The 22,158-nt window shown below is 37.9% G+C and overlaps 2 protein-coding genes across 2 annotated transcripts; both read right to left on the bottom strand.

The window, feature by feature from the left end:
* Window positions 1-18,004: 18,004 nt before the first annotated feature.
* Window positions 18,005-18,652, bottom strand: LOC138889771 (uncharacterized). The gene has a single exon (XM_070173107.1). The coding sequence runs from the start codon at window positions 18,650-18,652 to the stop codon at window positions 18,005-18,007; it is 648 nt and encodes a 215-aa protein (XP_070029208.1).
* Window positions 18,653-18,661: 9 nt separating this feature from the next.
* Window positions 18,662-19,855, bottom strand: LOC104224531 (uncharacterized). Its single transcript, XM_009776215.1, has 3 exons — window positions 19,280-19,855; window positions 18,894-19,181; window positions 18,662-18,784 (listed from the first exon to the last, which is right to left on the bottom strand). The coding sequence occupies exons 1-3, from the start codon at window positions 19,853-19,855 to the stop codon at window positions 18,662-18,664; spliced, it is 987 nt and encodes a 328-aa protein (XP_009774517.1).
* Window positions 19,856-22,158: the final 2,303 nt, after the last annotated feature.

Here is a 22,158-nt window from a genome sequence, read left to right as displayed (position 1 = left end):
AATATTTGTCATCGATTTGACATGAGATTTTGTAACACACATATAAATGATTATGATCCATTCATGATTTGAATGTGACAACATGTGATATATGAATACATATTCATTCTTCAAAGAATATGAACGTGCTAGTGGTAGCGAATATACCACACTCACCTCTAGAAGGAGGTTTGAGATGATATAAGAAAATAATATCATTATTATGTCATGAATGGTCATTGGTCACGTACCTATTATACTCCAAAATATTTTGGCAACGTGATTATTAAACGACAAAAATAATGCAAGAAACATATCTTGCATATAATTTTGACCATGACATAATGGTATAACTTTCTCCTTGAAAGAGATATATGACCATATGGATGTTGATGAATATGTAGTAGTACAAAATTAATTGAGAGCTTTGGAAGAGCCAATTACCAATATTTTGGAGAAATAAAATTGATTATCAATAAGATATTGTGTTGTAGTAAGTCTCAAAGAAACTTATTTAGTTTCTAAAGTATTCGCGAAAGCGGTTTGTCATACTGAGACTATAAATAAATTAAATGAAAGATTTAATATCTTCTATTACTACAATTTGTAGCGGGATAATATGTATGTGAAAAGTTACCCGCTTTATTCTCCAGTTTGTACTACACAAATAAAAGAATACCACAATAAAGTGGATGTTTATTGATATAAAAAACTCATATCATAATAAACTTGAAGTTTATTGATAATTGCACACGTCATGGTGTAAATCTGAACTTTATCAATATTGATAATTTATTCAGTTGGCATAATTGGTTTAGCCATATCAATTTAAGTATGATGTGCAAAAAAAATAAAAGAAAATTCACATGGGTAAATATTAAAGAACTAGAAAGTTCATTATGAATTCTCTTATATTGTTTGTTCTCGTTAATTAATTGACCAACTAAAATTGGGATTGAATCCCATGAATTCTGGAAATATCAAAGGTGAATATGGGTCCATTCACCTGCCATGTATACCACATAAGATGCATCTATGAGATGGTTACATGTGCGATTATTATTAACCCGTAACTTGGTGTTTGCAAGGTAATTTGCTCAATAATTTAATTTAGAGCATAATTTCCAGATTTTCTATCCAAGATAGTTTATCTTGATAAGTTGGGTTACATCACAGTTGGTTTAGCAAAATAATTTATTGAGTGCCTCCACTTAATAGCTAAAATATTGCTTATGAGAACAAAATTATCTATATCAGTTTGATATACATTATATACGAAAGTATATTACATTCTCCCCTCACAAGTGCTTCAGGGTCAGGAACCAAATAATTTCATCGTATTATTATTAATATGCAGTGTGTATTTTGATTAACACCATAACGCACAAAGATGAGTTCTCAAAGTTGAGGAAACAAGTTAGTTTTTCTAACATGAGGGGGAGAGATGATAAATAGTTGAGAAAAAGTTACGTGGAATGAATTATCATTTGTACATTTAGATCCTCGAAAATATGAACTTGAAGTTCATAAAAAGATAATCCATTTGCAATATATTGCAAAGCATGTCAGACGCATTTGCTGACCCAAAGAAAATAACTATATTCTTGTTGCAAATGCTCCTATTATGTCATAGAAGGACAAAGTCTATGGTACTCTTAAAGTGTATAGACAAATGGGTTTCAAATAAACTTCTTGATAAAGAAGATGAGCAAATGATCAAAATGATCATAATAAAGGAGGCAAGTGATCTAGAAGATCACATGACATAACACTTCATAAAATCTCAGGAGAGATTCAGGTATCTGAACATATGAATGGAGAGATCTCTATGTTATGTCTTTATGAAAAAATATTGGAACCGATATAAAATGTTCGTCGACGAAATCTATCATAGCGCTAAGTATGATGGGGATCTTAAGTATAGCGAATACAGACACAAAAATGTTGGCTAAATGAAAGAGACACAATTCGAATAGAATTGGTTTCATACGAAAGACATATAGTTTTGGACATGTAGTTCAAACACTTGAAAGTATAAAATCAATGATATGTGCAATCAGTTTTCTATATCTTATTTGTCTAGCATGACATGAAAACTTGATATGCATCTAATTAAAGTCTATCACATGACTTAACACATATGACAATCCCTGGAGGATTTAAATTGCTTGAAGCATATACAATTCTTGATGTTGAAGTACCACTTCCTCAGTGCAATTTGTGCACAAATGTATCTTGCTATAACTATAAATATGATAATATGATAGCAAAAGTTTTCACCTCTATATGAAGATATTGAAATGACGATTCCAACCAGATCATATGAAGGCAATACATCTATTAGGGATGATGATTTCAAGGTGAAATAAATTCGTTCAGATTAATATGGATGATTTGTTTGTCAAATCTATACCAACGATCTATTGAAGATGGTGCACAAGATTAGAGTGTGAAGGCTCAAAGATGTGAATTGATGCTCTCATCAGGGAGAGTTAATATTCGTTGTACTCTTTTTTCCTTACAAGGTTTTGTCCCACTGAGTTTTTCTTACAAGGTTTTTAATGAAGCAACCAAAAGGCGTATTTCTAAACATGTGTACTCTTTTTCCTTCTCTAGAATTTTTTTCCCATTGGATTTTATTTGGTTAAGGTTTTAACGAGGCACATTATCTGTTGAATAGACATTCAAGGGGGAGTGTTATAAATAGAATTTTATTTATGATGAATGTATATATTTAGAGAGATTCTAGGGTTTGTTACTTGGTGACTAAGTCACTTTTCCCCTATAAATAAAGGGGACTTATTCCATTATAAATAATCCCAAAAATCAATAAGAATTCTCTCTCCCAACTTTTCTCTGCAATACTCTTCTTCTTCTTTTATTATTTCATAACAATTTTCAAGATCTTTGATTACTAAATTATTTAGAATTTCACAAGATGATCAAGATAGGTTGTAGCATCATTCTATATCGATTTCGGTCCAACCTTGTCTCGGCAAAAACAGCTCTATCGAGTCCCCTTACTCTGTTTGGTTGAAAGCCTTACTCCCTGCCTTTGCTGCTCTAGAAGAATGAATATACCTAATTTTTTTCTTTTAGCCATTCGAGCTAAACATTCTTAGCCGTTCTCCAAGAAACTGTTTACCCTACAAACTAGATAACAATTAAATTTATAATGTAATTTTAAGGACACGTGATTTCACCTAATACCAATTAATAAACGTAAAAATTATCAGTATGGATTAACAGTGAGATAGAGCAAACTAGTCTTGAAATGTGATTCAGCCTTCGAGCTTAAGTGCCCTCGAAGTGATCGATGCCCAAAATAGTTAAGAAACAAACTAACTGATGAACAAGAATATAAGTTAGAAAGTATTTTATTGCTTTGATATACGTGGATGTAAGATTGTTACAAAATAATTAGGGCCCTCTTTATATAGAAGATGAATCCTAGTTATGGTACAATTCTAATTTTGGAAGCAAATCCCATGATTAACTAAATAACCATCCTTTATTTGATCTGTTCTGAGATTTACGCTATAATCTTCGGCTAGTCAGGGATATTTCGCATTTCTGTTATTGTGCTTTGCTCGATGTCTGTCTCATTTGGTCTTGATCGCCACTGGCCTCGATATTCGATAGGTATCTCGATCCTGAACTTGGTGCCTTATCCTTATAACTCGGTCTGATCCGTTGCGAGGTCAACCTTCGATGCAATTCCCCAATCTCGATCAAATAGTAAAATTAGGTAGGTCCGATTTTAACTGTATACAGATAATCCCCTCATTTTTTTGAAGTGTAATGAGAAGAAATGAATTGAGCCTTCAATTTTGTACCTCCTACCATGACGTCATCTCCATGACGTAAGCGACGGAAGTGACTGAAATGTTCTGTCGGTCCGTATATCGAGGCACTAAATGCATGTTAGTTGCTGTTCGCCATTATTGGTTTTGAACCGTCATCTTATTCCTATAAATGTGCTTTCTTTCTCTTTTGCCCAAACTTTACTCTTAATCCCCGCCTTAATCTTCAAAGTTTTTCACTTCCTTCAAGCCTTTTTGTGCTGCATAATCTCTAGCTTTCCTTATCAACCTTCCCTCAAAACACCAAAGCTCATTCTCTTCTTCCTTTTTTCAACTTGCAGAAATGGCAAAAACGCCTAAAACTGTTCCAGAAAAGGAGGGTGCCTCTTCATCGCGGTCGGTTGGTGGAGTCGCGCCCCGAGGAGTGCATTTTTGAGGTGGGTGTGATCTTACTTCTGACTTCAAAATCGAGACAACTTCGTCTATACCTGGCCGATGTGAGCCAATGTCGAGATACATGTGCTCGATAACTGAGAGTGACCTTGAGCAGGTCAAGAAAGACTGCCATTGAGAGAAGAAAGAGATGGTGATTCTGACTCCCGAGGAAGATATCACTGCCCATGTGAAAGGGTTTCTAAGTGTTTACACATACCCTTTCACGCTGGGCCCTGTCAATCCCGTCATCAGTGACTTTTGACGCCAATATCAAATAACCCTAGGTTACATACACCTTTCTTTTTGGCGGATTGTCATTCTGTTCAGATTTCTTGCGAGCAAAGTCGAAGGGACACCTTTCACTCTTGACCACCTTATCATGCTGTATATGCCCCGTCTTTTTCGAGGCGGGTTAATAAAGATTCAGCGTCGGTCCACTAAGGTGCTATTCTCGAGCATAGACAAGGACAATGATCGAGGGTGGATGGGTCGGTTCATTCGAGTGAAGACTTCCGACCTAATTCCGACCGAGAAGATGCCATTTCCCGAGAAGTGGAATATGGAGTGTAAGTTAATCCTTCCTTTAGCTTCTATTTACTGTTTTGTTTCCTTACTTCTCATCATCGACATTATTTTCTATGATGTAGTGGTCGCTTGGATGCCTGGTGCGATTCCAAACCTCGAGAGCTGGGTTTGGACCCTAGCTTTGACCTCCTCATACGCTGAGCGCACATAGCGCGATTTAGCAAGGGGCCGATGAGAGGCCAAAAATCATGGTAAGCTTTTTCTTCACGTATCCGATGTCTTTCATTAAAATGTTCCCCTCTTATACTCTCTTGACTTCCTTTTATACAGGCCTCGGAAAAGATGTCGTCATGAGGCCCCCGTCCGGAGAGGAGGAGGTATCTCCCCCGGTCCCTAAGCTGATAAAGGAAAAGAAAAAAAAAAAAGTCTCGCCCTCCGAGACTCCAAAGTCCAAGAAGAGAAAGGCTTGTAAGTTGAAGAAAGACACCGCTGTCATGCCTGCAGATGTAGTTCAACGACTAAGAGACGAAGAAAAGGAAAATGAAGATGCTGGCTTCGAGCTGGTGACCCGAACAACAAAGAGCATCGAGGCCCTAAAGGTCGCTGAGTAGGTAAGGGCCGAATAGGTTCAACCTCGAACCGAGGAGATTTCAGTAGAGGGCCCGAGCAAAGTCCCCGAGTCATTGGAGGCCAAAGATGCCCCTCACCGAAGTGAGTAATCGGTGGGTGACTCACTTGGGGCAATAGAAATTAGCGATTCGCCGATCCTCCCTACATTTTCTGAGGGGAAAATTGTCACGACCCAGTTTACCCACCCTCGAGAGTCGTGATAGCGCCTACTAATGAAAGCTAGGAAAGTCAACCAACTGAATTATTTACCTTGTTTCCATTTCAAATCCGTTAACAATTAAGAACTAATAGGTAATAATCAACAAAATTTAATAAGTGGAAGATTTAATTTCAAGTTTTAATAACACTGCTAATACCATTCCATAACAAATCTACCCAAGACTGGTGTCACAACTTCACAGACTGTCTAAGAGTACTACAATTAAAGGTCTGAAAGAAATAATACAACACTTTCTCTGGGAATACAAAAGAAGCATGAATAATAGATGGAAGGAGACGCCAAGGCCTAGGGACGCCTGCAGGACTATCTCGGGTCGCTTGATGAACGCGAAACAACAATCTTACTGCGGTCTGAAGTCTACAGTACTGGGATCTGCACAAAAGAGTGCAGAGTGTAGTATCAGCACAACTGACCCCATAGTAAGTGCCTGGCCTAACCCCGACGAAGTAGTGACGAGGCTAGGATCAGACTACTAACTAAACTTGTGCAGTTACATTATATACAAGGAAAATAAAACAAAAATAAACAATTAAAGATGGGAGGGAGACATGCTGCGGGGGAATATCATTTATCAAAAGTAATTCGAGAGAAAAGCATAAAGACAATTTAGAATTCACAGCAAAAGAATAAGGAAATCATAACCAACCAATAAACACTTTTATTATCTACTGTTGCAGCACGCAACCCGATCCAAATCATAAAAACACTATTGCGGCGTGCAACCCGATACATATCATTTATCACTGTTGCAGTGTGCAACCCGATCCAATTATATTGTTGTTGAAACATGTCACCCGATCCAATTATATTGTTGTTGCAGCGTGCAACTCGATCCAATCATAATATTGTTGCGGCATGCAACCCGATCATGTATCACTATTGCAGCGTGCAACCCGATCCAATTATATTGTTGTAGCAACATGTAACCCGATTCAATTATATTGTTGTTGCAGCGTGCAAGCATGCAACCCGATCCAATTATATTGTTGTTGCAACATGTAACCCGATCCAATTATATTGTTGTTGCAGCGTGCAACCCGATCCAATCATAATATTGTTGCAGCGTGCAACCCGATCCAAATATAATATTTGTTGTGGCGTGCAACCCGATACAAATATAATATTGTTGCAGTGTGCAACCCGATCCAAATATAATATTGTTGCGGTGTGCAACCCGATCCTAGTATACAATTCAACACTAATCACAAAGGAGCCTCGACAAGGGAACAATAAGGGAACAACAATATCCCGGCAAGGGAATCAATAACATCATAATAAAATCAAGTAACAATAGAAAATCCGTAAATAAACATAAAGGACAACATAACTCAATTATCAGCAAGATTCAGGAAAAATCAAGGACAAGTACACGGCATCACCCTTCGTGCTTTAACACTCTCTTACCAAAATAATAATCATAAGAAATAAGGGCAAGGAAATAAATGAAATCACAATAAAATTCTGGCAAGGGAACAACAGTACAACAATCGAATCCCGGCGAGGGAACAATATCAAAAATCCTCTTCTCTTTTCCTTTTCACATTTATCTCACAACTCACTTCACAACTTGAACCAATGCTCTATAAGGCTCAATTGCCAATTATACTTCCACAATTCATTTTACAACTTGAGCCAACGCTCTTCAATATTAAAATACCAATATTACTTCTGCAAGTCTTGCTCAACAATAGAAATCACCACAAAAGGCATGAACAATACAAACGGAGTCACATTAATTATAGTATAAGACTCACGGGCATGTTTGACACCAACATATAGATACTCGTCACTATGCCTATACGTCGTACTCAATAAATAACACATAAAAAATAGGACACAACTCCTAATCCCTCAAGCTAAGATTAGACCAGACACTTACCTCGATGCCACGAACACAATTCAAGCCTCAACTATCGCTTTACCTCTTGATTCTACTACCAACTCGCTCCTATCTAGCCTCTTAAGTGTTACGTGCATCTTCATGCATTTACCACTGTGCTAAGGATAGTCTGGAAGTTACCACCGATTGGGCAGTTATGTATCATTATTTACCACCGGTGGGGCAGTCATGCATTTACCATCGAGCTACGGCCAGTTGGACAGTTACATATTTACCACCGAGCTACGGCCGGTCGGGCAGTCATGCATTTACCATCGCGCTACGGCCGGTCGGGAAGTTACCACTAATCAGTTGGGCAGTCATGCATCATACGATATGGATAATAGAAATAGTCTAAAAAAGAAGCATTATACACGTAAGTATAATAAGTATGCATATACGGTGGCATTTCAGAGATTCAGGTTGATTCTTATATGTCTTTAATTAATGTTGACTTATTGTTATATTTCAGTTCTGCCTTACATACTCAGTACATTATTGGTACTAACGTCCTTTTTATTGGGTACGTTGCATTCATACATGCAGGTATAGATAATCAGTTTGACGTGCCCTCATAGTACACGAGATTGGCATTCAACAAAGGATCGGTAAGACTCCACCTCATTCGGAGTGCAGTTGAGTCTATGAGTCATCGTATCAGAGTTTTGCTATAGACTTATGGGTAGGCCGGTACACTATCCCATTTGATGTCAAACAATCTTAGAAGCTTTGTAGACAGAGGTTCATTTGTACAGTATGTCAGAGGCCTTGACGGCCCATATGTATTCATGTTTTAAGAAAAATGGTTCAGTGATACAGTGTTTCATACTTATAGTTATAAATTATGAGTTGTGGTCATGTTGGCCCATGATAGTTATGGAAAAAAAACAAATGAGTTACAGAGTGGTTCGCTCGGGCCAGCTCGACACCGGGTGCCAGCCATGCCTCCCCAGGTTTGGGGCGTGACAAAATGGTATCTGAGCATGTCGTGTCCCAGAAAGTATACAAAGTCGTGCCTAGTAGAGTCTCACTTATGGGTGTATTGCGCGCCGCATTTATAATTGAGAGGCTATAGGACCTTTAGAAAATGATACCCTTCTTTTGTTTCCAAATCGTGCCATAGAACTGAGTCATAAGAAGTCAGTATGAAGCTTTCGCCATATTTTATATGCACTAGAGGTGTAGGTGTCATAGTAGAGCTTTAAGGCATAGATGTAATTTCTATTTATGTGGAAGGGAGGTTATGAAAGAAACAGAAGATACGATGCGAGATTAAAAGGTAAGTAAGGTAAATGTGAAGAAGATACAAGATACTCAAGTACAAAAGGTTATGAATAGTCCAGACATCAGATAGAGGTTGGGTTTTAGTTTAGTTTACAAAGGAGAGAAGATCGCATATGCACATTTACAAGGTCAGAAATAGTTATGGGATTGAAAGGATTCCGACCACAAGTCATGGTGTGAGAAAGAGTCCTAAAGGGGGGAATGCCCTGGCCTTTGGAATTATTCACAGAATAGTTGCGTAGATGGCAAGTAGAGTACTAAAGTATTCAGAAGACATAGGTAATGAAAATGATAATTGCGTCAGTTAATATTCGAGGACGAATGTTCCAAAGGGGGAAATGATGTTACGCCCCGCAGTATTACGATGATGTTACGTTCCGCAGTATTATATTATGATAATGTTATATTTTGCAGTATTATATTACAATGTTGTTACGCTCCGCAGTATTATATTATGATGATGTTATGCTCCGCAGTATTATATTACGATAATATTATACCCTATAGTATTGTACGATGAATTTTTCGTAAGATAACTGACATCAGTTCAAGGACAAGATTATTTGAGCATTATAAGTATTATGCTATTTCAAGCAAGTGATAAGTAAATTCGTGAAAGTGAAAGGGTAAGAGAATTGAAGAAAATGAGGTTGGTCGAAGTTTGACATTTGAAGATAAAAACGGTTCAAGCTAAAATACCCCGTATTTATAGATTAGTGTTGTACAAAGTACCACATGACCATGATAGTAAAGTGTATAAATTGTGTTAAAAGTGAGTAATATTATAAGTAATTTGAGATAATTCTCAATTATGTGAATATTTGAATAATTGTGGGTTTTTAGGGGAAGATTAACAATTAATTAAGAAATTGGTGAATAAATATTTTGGATAAGCTTGAACCCCAAAACGTGGCAGCCAAGAAGCCTTAGTTAAATCTGGCTCTTAAGTCATATACCTTTGTGTCACAATTACAAGATTTTGTGGCTTAGTCATTATTCAAGTGGGGCCACACCCAAATATAAAGAAAGACCTCTTTAATTCATTATGGAATCTCTACAAAAGCTCAAAGAATGCTTCAGAAACTCATTCATGAAAGATTAGATGTTAAGCAACGTGATTTTTCTACAAAAAACATACGAGACTACGTAATGTTATAGCAACGGGATTTTGCGATTCTAAGGAAGTACGGTGCAATCTTTCTCAAAGAATATCATACGAATTTTCCCCTACTTCGATCCACTATTACATATTTTGTCGCAATAAACGTGCGTTAGAGGGATTGTCAAGAGAATCGGTTAAGGTATGCTAAGGCTAATCCTTCTTTCTTTTGGCATGATCCAAGCAATGATACGTAAATGTAATGATATTCCATAAGTGATTCTACTCTTAGCAGTTAAGGATGTCTATGTTGTTCATTTATGTGAAATGATATTCAAGCATGTCTCAGTATGTTCCTAAGTCTTTATTAAGGTATTTGATAAAGATGTTAATATTTATAATTTAAGTGATACGTGCATCTTCATGCATTTACCACCGTGCTACAGCCGGTCAGGCAGTTACCACCGGTTGGGCAGTTATGTATCATTATTTACCACCAGTCGGGCAGTCATGTATTTACCATCGAGCTACAGCCAGTTGGGCAGTTACATATTTACCACTGAGCTACGGTCGATCGGGCAATCATGCATTTACCATCACGCTACGGCCGGTCGGAAAGTTACCACTGATCAGTTGGGCGGTCATGCATCATACGATATGGATAATAGAAATAGTCTCAAAAAGAAGCATTATATACGTAAGTATAATAAGTATGCATATACGGTGGGACTTCAGAGATTCAGGTTGATTCTTATATGTCTTTAATTCATGTTGACTTATTGTTATGTTTCGCTTCTGCCTTACATACTCAGTACATTACTCGTACTGGCATCCTTTTTATTGGGGACACTGCATTCATACTTGCAGGTATAGATAATCAGTTTGACGAGCCCTCATAGTAGATGATATTGGCATTCAGCGAAGGATCGGTAAGACTCCACCTCATTCGGAGTGCAACCGAGTCTATGAGTCATCGTATCAAAGTTTTGCTACTGACTTATAGGTAGGCTGGTACCATATCCCATTTGATGTCGAATAATCTTAGAGGCTTTGTAGACAGAGGTTCATTTTATACAGTATGTCAGAAGCCTTGACGGCCCATATGTATTCATGTTTTAAGAAAAATGGTTTAGTGATACAATGTTTTCCTACTTATAGTTATAAATTATAAGTTGTGGCCATGTTGGCCCATGATAGTTACAGAAGAAAAATGAATGAGTTACAGAGTGGTTCGCTCGGGCTAGCTCGGCACCGGGTGCTAGCCACGCCTCCCCAGGTTTGGGGCGTGACACACCTGCAATAGGTTAGTATAAAATACAAATGAAAAAGGACTTCGGGCAAACTTTCTCTCCACTTTCCCTTAGTGTCGTTCAATATTTTCTTTAGATTCTGAATTATGGTCTTGTTTGTTGATTCGGCATGTCAGTTCCCACTAGTATGATACAGCATCGACAAGATTTTTTTTATTTTTTGATCTTCGAGGAACTTTGTTATTTTGCTACCGATAAATTGTTTTCCATTGTCGCATACTATCTCACGGGTATCCCGAATCGGCATATGATGTGATCCCAGATGAAGTCTATAACTTCTTTTTCTCTGACTTTCTTGAAAGCCTGTGCTTCAACCCACTTAGAGAAATAGTCAGTCATAAATAAAATAAATTTAGCTTTACCTGGGGACGATGGTAGAGAGCCGACGATATCCATTCCCCATTTCATGAACGACCATGGGGATAGGACTGGATGAAGTTGCTCTTTGGGCTGGTGGATCATCGGTGCATATCTTTGGCACTTGTCGCATTTCGAACGAATTCCTTAATATATTTTTTCATATTGGCCCAATAGTATCCCGCTCTGATGACTTTGTGAACCAGTGATTCGGCACCGGGATGGTTCCCGCAAGTACGCTCGTGAATTTCTCGTAGGACGTAGTCGGTGTCTCGCAGACCCAAACATATTGCAAACGGTCCATCGAACATCCTTTTGTATAATGTTCCATCTTCGGACAATGTGAATCCTGCAGCCTTTGTTCGCAGAGTCCTCGATTCCTTAGGGTCTGATGGAAGCTTCCCGTTTTTTAGATACTCGATATATTTATTCCTCCAATCCCCAGTTAGGCTTGTAGAGTTTATTTTGGCATGGCCTTCTTCGATTACTCACTTCAAAAGTATGACAGTCCCCGAGTTAATTTTCCACTGATGACCCTAAATTTGCAAGAGCATCGGCCTCACTATTATGTTCTCGAGGTACATGCTGTATGGTCCATTCTTTAAACCGGTGTAGGGTTACCTACAATTTATCCAAGTACCTATGCATTCGATCTTCTCGAACCTCGAAGGTTCTATTAACTTGCTTAACCATAAGTAGGGATTCACATTTGGCCTAGATGATCGCTGCTCCCAAGGTTTTAGCCAGCTCGAGACCTGCAATCATGGCCTCATGCTCGGCCTCATTGTTAGTCAACTTAGGGTTTTTTATAGATTGTCTAATTATATTGCCTGTGGGCGGCTTCAAAATGATGCCTAGCCCGGACCCCTTCACATTCGAAGCGCCATCTGTGAAAAGGGTCCACACCCCGATGAGGTACCCATTTTTAACAAAAGTTCCTTTTCGTCCTCGGGTACGAGGGCTGGCATGAAGTCGGCCATGAAGTCTACTAATATTTGGTACTTGATGGCCATTCGGGGTTGATACTCGGTATCATACCCACTGATTTCAACGACCCATTTAGCCAATCGGCCCGGGAGTTCGGGCTTGTGCAAAACATTACGAAGAGGATAAATGGTCACCACATAAATTGGGTGGCACTGAAAATATGGTTTTAATTTCCAAGAGGCGCTTATCAGAGCAAGCGCTAATTTTTCTAAATGTGGGTACCAGGTCTCGGCTTCACCTAAAGTTTGACTAACATAGTAAACAGGAAATTGCGTACCTTGATCATCTCGAAATAGGACACCACTTACCACAACTTTCGAGACTGCCAAATATAAGTAGAGTTGCTCGTCCGCTTTCAGAGTATGAAGTAATAGTGGGCTCAAAAGATACTGCTTTAACTCTTCCAATGCCTATTGGCATTCCGGGGTCCAAGCGAAATTGTTCTTCTTTTTGAGCAGTGAGAAGAACCTGTGACTTCGATCTGAAGACCTCGAGATAAACCGGCCTAAGGCTGTTATCCGCCCTGTTAATCTCTGTATGGCCTTAATGCTGTCCATGACTATGATGTCTTCGATTGCCTTGATTTTATTGGGATTGATCTCGGTTCTTTGACACCATAAAGCCGAGGAACTTGCCCAAACCGACCCCGAATGCACATTTCTCAGGATTGAGCTTCATGTTGTATTTTCTCAATATGTTGAAAGTTTCCTGCAAATGTGTTAAATGGTCCTCTGTGCACAGGGACTTAACTAGCATATCGTCAATATATACCTCCATTGATTTACTTATTTGTTCTTCAAATATTCGATTCACTAGGTGTTGGTAAGTAGCACCAGCATTTTTTAGCCCGAACGACTTTACATTATTATAGTAGGTGCCATACTTAGGGATGAATGAAGTCTTTTCCTGATCCTCCGGGTTCTGAATTTGATTGTACCCTGAATAAGCGTCGAGAAAACTAAGGATCTCGTGGCCGGCCGTGGCATAGATCATGCGATTGGTATTTGGTAGAGGAAAAGAGTCTTTAGGACATGCTTTGTTTAAATCTTTATAATCTTCGCACATTCTAAGTTTGTTCCCCTTTTTAGGGACTAAAACTATGTTTGCTAACAATTCGGGATATTTTACTTCCCGAATGGATCCTATTTTGAGAAGTTTGGTTACCTAGTCCTTGATGAATGCATGTCTTACCTCGGACTGGGGCCTTCTCATTTCTTTTACCGATCTGAACTTCGGGTCCAGGCTCAATTGATGTGTTGTGATCTCCGGTAGGATCCTTGTCATATCTAGGTGGGACCAAGCTAAACAATCCATGTTATTTAAAAGGAATTGAACGAGTTTTTTACTGAGCTAGGGAGTGAACCCTTTGCCCAGGTATACCTTTCGATCAGGAAGATGCTGGATCAGTATGAGTTGTTCCAGATCCTTGACCGTCGATTTCGTTGCATCAGAATTATCTGGGATATAAAGGTTTGAGGTATCATATAATCTTCATCCTCGAATATCTCCTGCTCCTCCGATGGGGCCGAGGCTGGTGCCTGTGGTTGCTATTTGACTTCTTATTTTCCCTTTGACTCCAATCCTTTTGTTGACGAAAGCACTGATACTGATACTACTTCATCGATTACAAACATCTTTTTGGCGGCAGTTTGTTTGCCATACACTGTTTTGATTCCTTCCGATGTTAGGAATTTCAAGACTTGATGAAGCGTCGAAGGTACTGCCCTCATATTATGAATCCAAGGTCTTCGAGCAGCACAGTGTATCTCATATCACCTTTGATTACATGGAACTTTGTTTCCTGGATAGTCCCGGCCATGTTTACTAGCAAAATGATTTCCCCTTTGGTAGTTTCACTTGCCATGTTGAAGTCGTTGAGTACTCGAGTTGTAGGCACAGTTTGATCCTGAAGGCCGAGTTACTCTACGACCCTCGATCGAATAATATTTTTTTGAGCTACCCGGATAAAGCAACACACGTTTAACTTGAATTTTATTCATAAGAATAGATATTACCAGCGTGTCGTTGTGAGGCTATTCAATCCCTTCTGCATCCTCATCGTTGAAAGACAAGGTATCTTCTGGTAAGTAGTCCCAAGTTCGTTTTTCCCTTGTGATCGTCACCTTGGTGCATTTGAATACCGGTCCTTGAGAGATATCGACCATACCAACGATCATATGAATCAAGTGTTATGACTCTTCTTGTTCGAATCTCTATTTTTGAAGTGATTCTTAGACAGATCACTTAAGAATTCTCAAAGGTGACCCTTGTTGAATAGACGGGCTACCTCCTTTCTCAGTTGTCTGCAGTCTTCAGTTCTATGACCATGGGTACCATGGTATTTGCACATTTGATTAGGGTTCCTTTGAGCTGGATCGGTCTGTAAGGGTTTGTGCCATCTAGTATCCTTAATCCGGTCGATGGCTGATACAATACCTAATGCATCGACGCTGAAGTTGTATTCTGACAGTCGAGGTGCTTCCTTGGACCCAACATCCCTATCGAAAACGCTTTTGCTCATAAGCCCCCGAGAACTCTGTCCCCGATTGTTTCTTCTATAATTCCATACGGGGTTGCGTCCGGGCCCGTTATTTCTCCGATCTCCATTGTATGGCTGGTACCTATCTCTATTTGATTGTGGCTCCCGATCGATGTCCCTTTTAACTCTGTCCACGGGCTTGATGGGATAAATCGAACCAATTGGAGTTTCCAGTTGATCATCTTCGACCCTAATCTTCGACTGATACCGATTGTGCACATCGACCCAAGTGACAATCAGATATTCGATCAAATTTTGCTTCAACTATTGTAAGGTTATGGAGCTTCGAGCATTGAGACCTTGTGTAAAAGCTTGAAAAGCCCAGTCGTTGGTGATTGGAGGAAAATCCATTCTCTCCGTTTGGAATCGAGTTACAAATTCCCTGAGCATCTCGTTATCCTTTTGTATTACCTTGAAGAGGCGATTTCCTCGTTGCAACTTTAATGGCTCCGGCGTGGGCTTTCACAAAAGAATCTACGAGCATAGCAAACGAATCAATAGAGTTGGGTGGCAAGTTATGATACCATATCATGGCACCCTTCGATAAAGTTTCATAAAATTTCTTCAATAGAATGGATTTAATCTCATCATCTTATAAATCATTCCCCTTTATTACGCACGTGTAAGAAGTGACGTGCTCATTAGGGTCGGTGGTCCCATTGTATTTAGGGATTTTTGGCATACGGAATTTCTTAGGAATGGGATTCGGAGCCGCACTTGGAGGGAAATGCTTCTGCATGAACTTCTTCGAATCCAAACTCTTTAGAATCGGGGGTGCCCCCGGTATTTGGTCAACCCGTGAGTTGTACGTTTTTACCTTTTTGTTATTAGCCTTGATTTTCTTTTCACATGATTTGATCCTCTTATTGAGCTCCTTAATCATCTTCATAATGTCGGGGTCAATCCATGATTCATTGGCGTTCGATTTCTCCGGTACAGGTTCAATTCTGTGAACAACTTCCTATGACGTTTCGAGTTCAATTCTGCTTGGTGCTCGATTCTGATTTTGGAGTTGCGCTTTTGCAGCTTGTTGAGTATGTAACATTTCGAATATCATGCGAAGGCTAATTCCACCTTCTCCACCGCTCTATGCGTTCTGATCGACTGCTCGGGCATATCTGCGGACACTATTTCCAGGGTCAACGCCCAAATTTGCATTTAGGGCGACGTGTGAACTGACATCGACGGGGCCCGTGTTTGGTACTCCCTCGTGTCCAGCTTGAGGCACTTTGATCCTTGGGGCGACTAAATTATCGTTTTCTCCATGGAAACCGAGGCCGTCATTGGCGTGAGTGGATACTGCTTGCGAGTTAGATATGTTGACCTGAAATAAAAAATACTCACAAGAACAAGCGTAAAGTAGTGTGTGTTATGAAAATAAATATCAGGCAATCAATATTATCTTTAGCCCCACGATGGGCGCCAAACTGTTTACTCTAAAAATTGGATAACAATTAAACTTATAATGTGGTTTTAAGGACACATGATTTCACCTAATACCAATTGATAAACGTAAAGATTAACGGTATGGATTAACAATAAGATAGAGCAAACCAGTCTTGAAACATGATTCAACCTTCGAGCTTAAGTGACCTCGAACTGATCGGTGCATAAAATAGTTAAGAAACAAGCTAAATGATAAACAAGAATATAAGCTAGAAAGTATTGTATTGCTTTGATATGCGTGGATGTAAGATGGTTACAAAATGATTAGGACCCTATTTATATAGCAGAGGAATCCTAGCTATGGTACAATTCTAATTTCGGAAGCAAATCCCATGATTAACTAAATAACCGCCCTTGATTTGATCTGTTCCGAGATTTACGCCGTGATCTTCGGCTAGTCACGGATATCTCGCCTTTATGTTATTGTGCTTTGCTCGATGTCTGTCTCATTTGGTCTCGATCTTCGATAGGTATCTCGGTCCTCGAACTCGGTGCCTTATTCTCGTACCTCGGTCTGGTCCGTCGCGAGGTCAACCTTTGATGCAATTCTTCAGCCTCGATCAAATAGTAAAATCGGGTAGATCCGGTTTTAACCGTATACAAGTTAATACCTCATAGATCAAATTTGAGACCCTTAGGTTGTGAATCACTCGAGCCACGACACTTTATAGCTTTCTTCAAAGCTCAAAGGATGCCTCGTTTCAAGCTTTGAATTTTTTTACTTTAAATTAATATTGATAAAATTTAATATAGTTAACTTTTAAAATAGTAAAATTGACGATCTCTAATAGAAAAAAATAGCAAATCAGCACAAATATCATTTCCCGGAGATCAACAAGCTGGACAAATCATAAATGCTAATTCTCGGTATCTTTGATTTAGTGTATTAGAAGTTAATTAATGCACCAATAGAGTTTTCATATTTGGTTGTATAACTAGTTTTACTTTAGGAAACTTCCATAATGCACCCATAGGCGGACCCAGGATTTGAGTATAACGGGGCACCATTGTCATTAGAGTGAATTATCCAAAGCTAATAAAAAAAATACGTATAAACTCTATGATAGACCAGTAAATAAGCAGCACAATCCACTATATAATATAAACTTGCTAAGCAAAAAACTAAAATAAAGTAAGAAGAGTTTATGCTTTGATTTCATCATACTCCCCAATTGACCCGTGAACACAAACTTCGATTTCATCAGACTCCCCAATTGATCTGCGAATTTAAAAAAAAAAGCATTCCAAGAAAATATACAACTTCTTGCACATCCTTGCGCACACATGGACTAAACTGGAATAAACTTTAAAATATAAAACAAGCGTAGTGGCCTTAATAACAATTCCTGACATACTAATAGTAATATCTACTGTTATCCAAAAATGAGAACTAAAGAAGACACAATTTACATCAAAAGACAAACTTCAATGTTATAGAATATCTTTAATTGATACTAATATAACAAAAGTACATCATCCACTTATACTTGAACTCGACACTTTTTCATATTCTAAAAACGGTCAATAATAGCATCATTGCTTACATTTGTAAATACTTCTTTTTCAAAGTAACAAACTAAATAATCATTTAAAAATGCATCACCAATACTACTACGCAATTCGTTTTTGATGTACTTCATGGATGAGAATGCTCTTTCTACCGTTGCAGTCGCGACAGGTAAAATTAGAGTCAACTTCACAAGTAAATAAATAAGTGAATATGTCTCCACAAGATTTGCCTCAACCAATGCTTTTGCCAAGTCACTAATTCCTTTCAAATCTGAGAATCTAGGGTCACCTTGTTGCATGTGCAATATGAAAGTGTCAAGTTGGTGACTAAGATCTCGAAGCTTCAATTTGCCAAACTCATCTGGATAATACTTGGACAAGGTCATTATTCTTTCTTTGTCAAAATTAGCAAACGAGTTAGCCGGATTCAAGCTAGCCATACCAAGAAGCAAGTTACCACTAACAACATCAAAATGACGGTTAAGCTCCTGAACTTGCAAATCGATCACTGTATAAAAAAGCTCAACACGTAAGTGATGTGAATAAGTAACATTAGAAGGACTACGCTTCGACTTTCCAGGAATATAGAATTCTTCCATATTAGGCACCAAAATGTCATGTTTAGTACAAAACAAATATACTTCATCCATTAATGATTTTCATCCTTCATCTCTCATTTGTTGCAACCTTTCCTTTGTAAGGTCAAGAAATATCATGGCATTGACAATATCTTTCTCTTTCTTCTGTAAAGCTTTACTCAGCTCATTCGACATCAACAATACCTTCAACATCAAGTGAAGCAAGAACACAAATTCAAATGAATTGATTTTACTCAAAAAAAGCTTCTGCTTGCAATCTATCATTAGCCTCTTGACCTTCATATTCAATCACCCCAAGCACATGAACAATAGATGCAAATAAAACAACAAAGTTATCTAATGTTTTACAATGTGATCCCCAATGAGTATCACCTGGCCTTTGAAGCCCTCGCTCTTGATTTAATCCTTTCCCACTTTGAACTTCACCACTCTCTAGCAATTGCTCCAATAATTCGTCATGATGACCCCGAAGTTGATCTCTACGTTTAAAGGATGCTCCAATCACATTCAACACATTAGCAACTATAGCAAAGAAAGTTTTCACCTCCTTATGTTTTTTAGGAACCGCTACAAGCGTCAACTGTAATTGATGAGCGAACAATGAATATAATGTGCCGAAGGAGTTTCTTGCAAAATTAAAGCTTTAAGACCATTTATTTTTCCTTGCATATTACTAACTCCATCATAACCTTGTCCACGTATTTTGGATGGACTTAATGGGTGTTTCATAAGCAAAGAAAGTATTGCTTTCTTCAACGACTTTGCAGAGGTATCATGAACACGAACAAGACCAATAAATGGCTCGTTCACTTGGCCTTTTTTGTCAACATACCGCAAAGCAAGGGCCATTTGTTCATGGTGTGAAATATTCTTGGACTCATCAACTAATATCCCGAGATAATCCCCATCCAAATCATTGATTATAGCTTTCACGGTTTCTTGTGCACAAGCACTCACAATGTCCTTTTGAATTTTTGGCGAAGTCATCATATCATTTTTTGGAGCATGTTTCAATATGACTCTATCTACTTCAGGGAGCCTCTTTGTAAGCCATTCCAAAAGCCCTAGAAAAAGGCCTTTGTTTTTTGAAGAATCACTTTCATCATGACCTCGAAAAGACAACCCAAAATACAAGAGAAATCTTACAACATCGATTGATGTATTTAAACGAATTCGGTGCTCGTTTCTTTGTTTCTCAGATTGCTTATCAAAAGCAACTTGAATTGATTGGGATTGATTTGATAAGTCTAGCATCTTGTTGAAACACTTGTGGTGAGGCTATTTACTTTACCAACCTGTAAATCAAGGCTTTCCGAAGCTTTATTCCAAGCCTTAAACCCCGTTTTTGTGAAAGAGTCATCCGTGCTTTCATGAACATAATCATTTTTGAATAAATAACAACATAAATAAAATGCGTCATCTTTCTTCACACTATACTCCAACCATCTAGAATAGGAACCTTTAAACCAACCCGAACTAAATTGACGCATTTTATTCCCGAATAAAGTTTTAGGAAATTTATGATTAACTGGTTGGCAAGGTCCATTTTGAATGTAGTGTCTTCTTACGTCATCCTGTATTCTAAGACTATATTTATCAATGGGTACTCTCTCTCCAGGGTCAGGATTGAGTAATTTCTCATCAAACTCATCTATAAGATGTGAGGAATTGTTTCTAAGACTAGAACTTGGTTGAGAAGAATTAAACTTCGTCAAAAATACGTCCATCTCAATTCACAAGAACAAGAACTTCCTACAAAAAATGAGTTCAATAAATTTAATAGTCTATCAAAAATAGAAATTCATCAAATGCAAAAAGGGTTAAAGCAGAAACCACAGCAAAGCAAAAAGTTTCATAACCATAGTAAAGCAAAGCAGAAACCCAATATACAGAGATTTCATCCATAAGTAATTGAATGTTAGCTGAGCTAAGTATCATATGACAGTGATTAATTTATTGAAAAGTTAGTAAAAATAAAGTGGCTGCGATTCTGACTTTTAAAGGCCCGTAATCATCAACAAGGCCAATTACAATCAGCGAAGTTAATAGATGTACGTATTCATCACTTTATAATTAGAATGCAGACGTATTTTTATTTATTTATTTATAACATTAGAGAAAATTTGATTTAATTACCAGTGGCAAACCTAAATTTTGGGGATTCTTGAACCAAAAATTTTAAACCTAAATAAAATCATATAAAATCCATCCCCAATTCTCCATGCTCTTACAATTTATAAATAAAAATTAAGTTTTAAATTAAGAGAAGCACTAACCAGAGATTCGATGCCCCCTACTTTTTCAAAGTGATGAGAGAAATTGAGATTGAGGAATAATGGTTCTCTATTTTGGAGTGAGGAGTGATGGCTGAGGAGTGAAGACTGAGATTGAAGGAGGGGAGCTTCTGAGTTTGACGGAGGGGACTGGCCGACTGTGGAGCTTCTGCGTTTGATTGAGGAAGAACTAAGAAGGTTTAGAGATTTAATATTTTGGGGCTTTTGGGTAGGATTTTGTAGAAGAACTAAATAATAAAATTGACTATTATCTATAACTATTAAAATATAATAAAATTGAGAAAAGGTAAAATAAAAAATTATAAATTAGTCAACTGTTGACTAGTGACTAATAAATAGTACTATTGTACTAATATATAATTGATTATTTCAGTTATAAAAAGTGAAAGAAACTAAAAAAGAAATATTTATGGAAAGGGGGTTTCGAACCCCAGTCCTTCGTAGCAAAACGAAGGGAAATACTACTGACACTGGCGGACCGTTGCTCCAAGCAACATTCGATTATAAGGGGGCCAAGAAAAATATTTAAAGGGTCCCTAAAATATATACAGCTATACATACAATATATATACAGGGTTTTTGCCGAGGTTAACGGGTTCACGTGACCCCTCAAGGCCTAGTGTAGATCCGCCTCTGCCAGAGACAATTGTTGAAGCGAGGTTGAAGACAGATTCAAGTTGGGTTCAGATCAAGCTACAGCCAATTTGGTGATAATGAAAAGGTTCGAGAAACATGTTCAAAGATGTTCAACCATATTCTCAACATACCTGCCGGTGCATCTTTAAAAATAAAAATAATTTTCTACTTATGCCTACTTTTAACATATGGGCTTTGCTTTTATCCCTGATCACTTTTGATGTAGGGCTCTACTTTTAACCATGCTCACTTTTAATGCAAAACTCCAATATTTTTAACATGTGCTTATTTTTAATGCACAGGGCTCCAACTTTCAACCAATACTTACTTTTAATCATAACAAGCAGTAGTGATGAAAATTATGTGAAGAAGGCAGATCAAACTTTGTCAAGAAAGTTCAGCCACAAGGGAGAATTGTTAGTGTTTACCCTAATTTTCTTTTCATATTTGGATTTACGTGTCGTTTTAAAGAAGTGTAAAATATTTACTATAATTGATTTGCTTTTTCTAAAAAATAAATAAATATAAACCACTTCCATATTTGATAGATTCATTTCTCGGAGGAAAAAAGTTGTCACCTTTATAAATTGAGGATCACTCCTTCATACAAAATAGCATCCATAATGT

Source organism: Nicotiana sylvestris, chromosome 4 (assembly GCF_000393655.2).
Source record: "Nicotiana sylvestris chromosome 4, ASM39365v2, whole genome shotgun sequence".
NCBI classification, from domain to species: domain Eukaryota; kingdom Viridiplantae; phylum Streptophyta; class Magnoliopsida; order Solanales; family Solanaceae; genus Nicotiana; species Nicotiana sylvestris.
Note: the sequence above shows the minus strand (reverse complement) of the source record. Positions and strands in the feature narration are given on the sequence as shown.

Excerpts from the sequence above, each read along its gene's own strand:
- LOC138889771 (XM_070173107.1), bottom strand. The coding sequence starts at position 18,652 with ATGGATGAAGTATATTTGTTTTGTACTAAACATGACATTTTGGTGCCT.
- LOC104224531 (XM_009776215.1), bottom strand. The coding sequence starts at position 19,855 with ATGCTAGACTTATCAAATCAATCCCAATCAATTCAAGTTGCTTTTGAT. Across the intron at positions 19,182-19,279 it reads GTGGACAAGGTTATGATGGA|TTGACGCTTGTAGCGGTTCC; the intron begins GTTAGTAATATG and ends CATCAATTACAG. Across the intron at positions 18,785-18,893 it reads CTATTGTTCATGTGCTTGGG|GTATTGTTGATGTCGAATGA; the intron begins GTGATTGAATAT and ends TTGATGTTGAAG.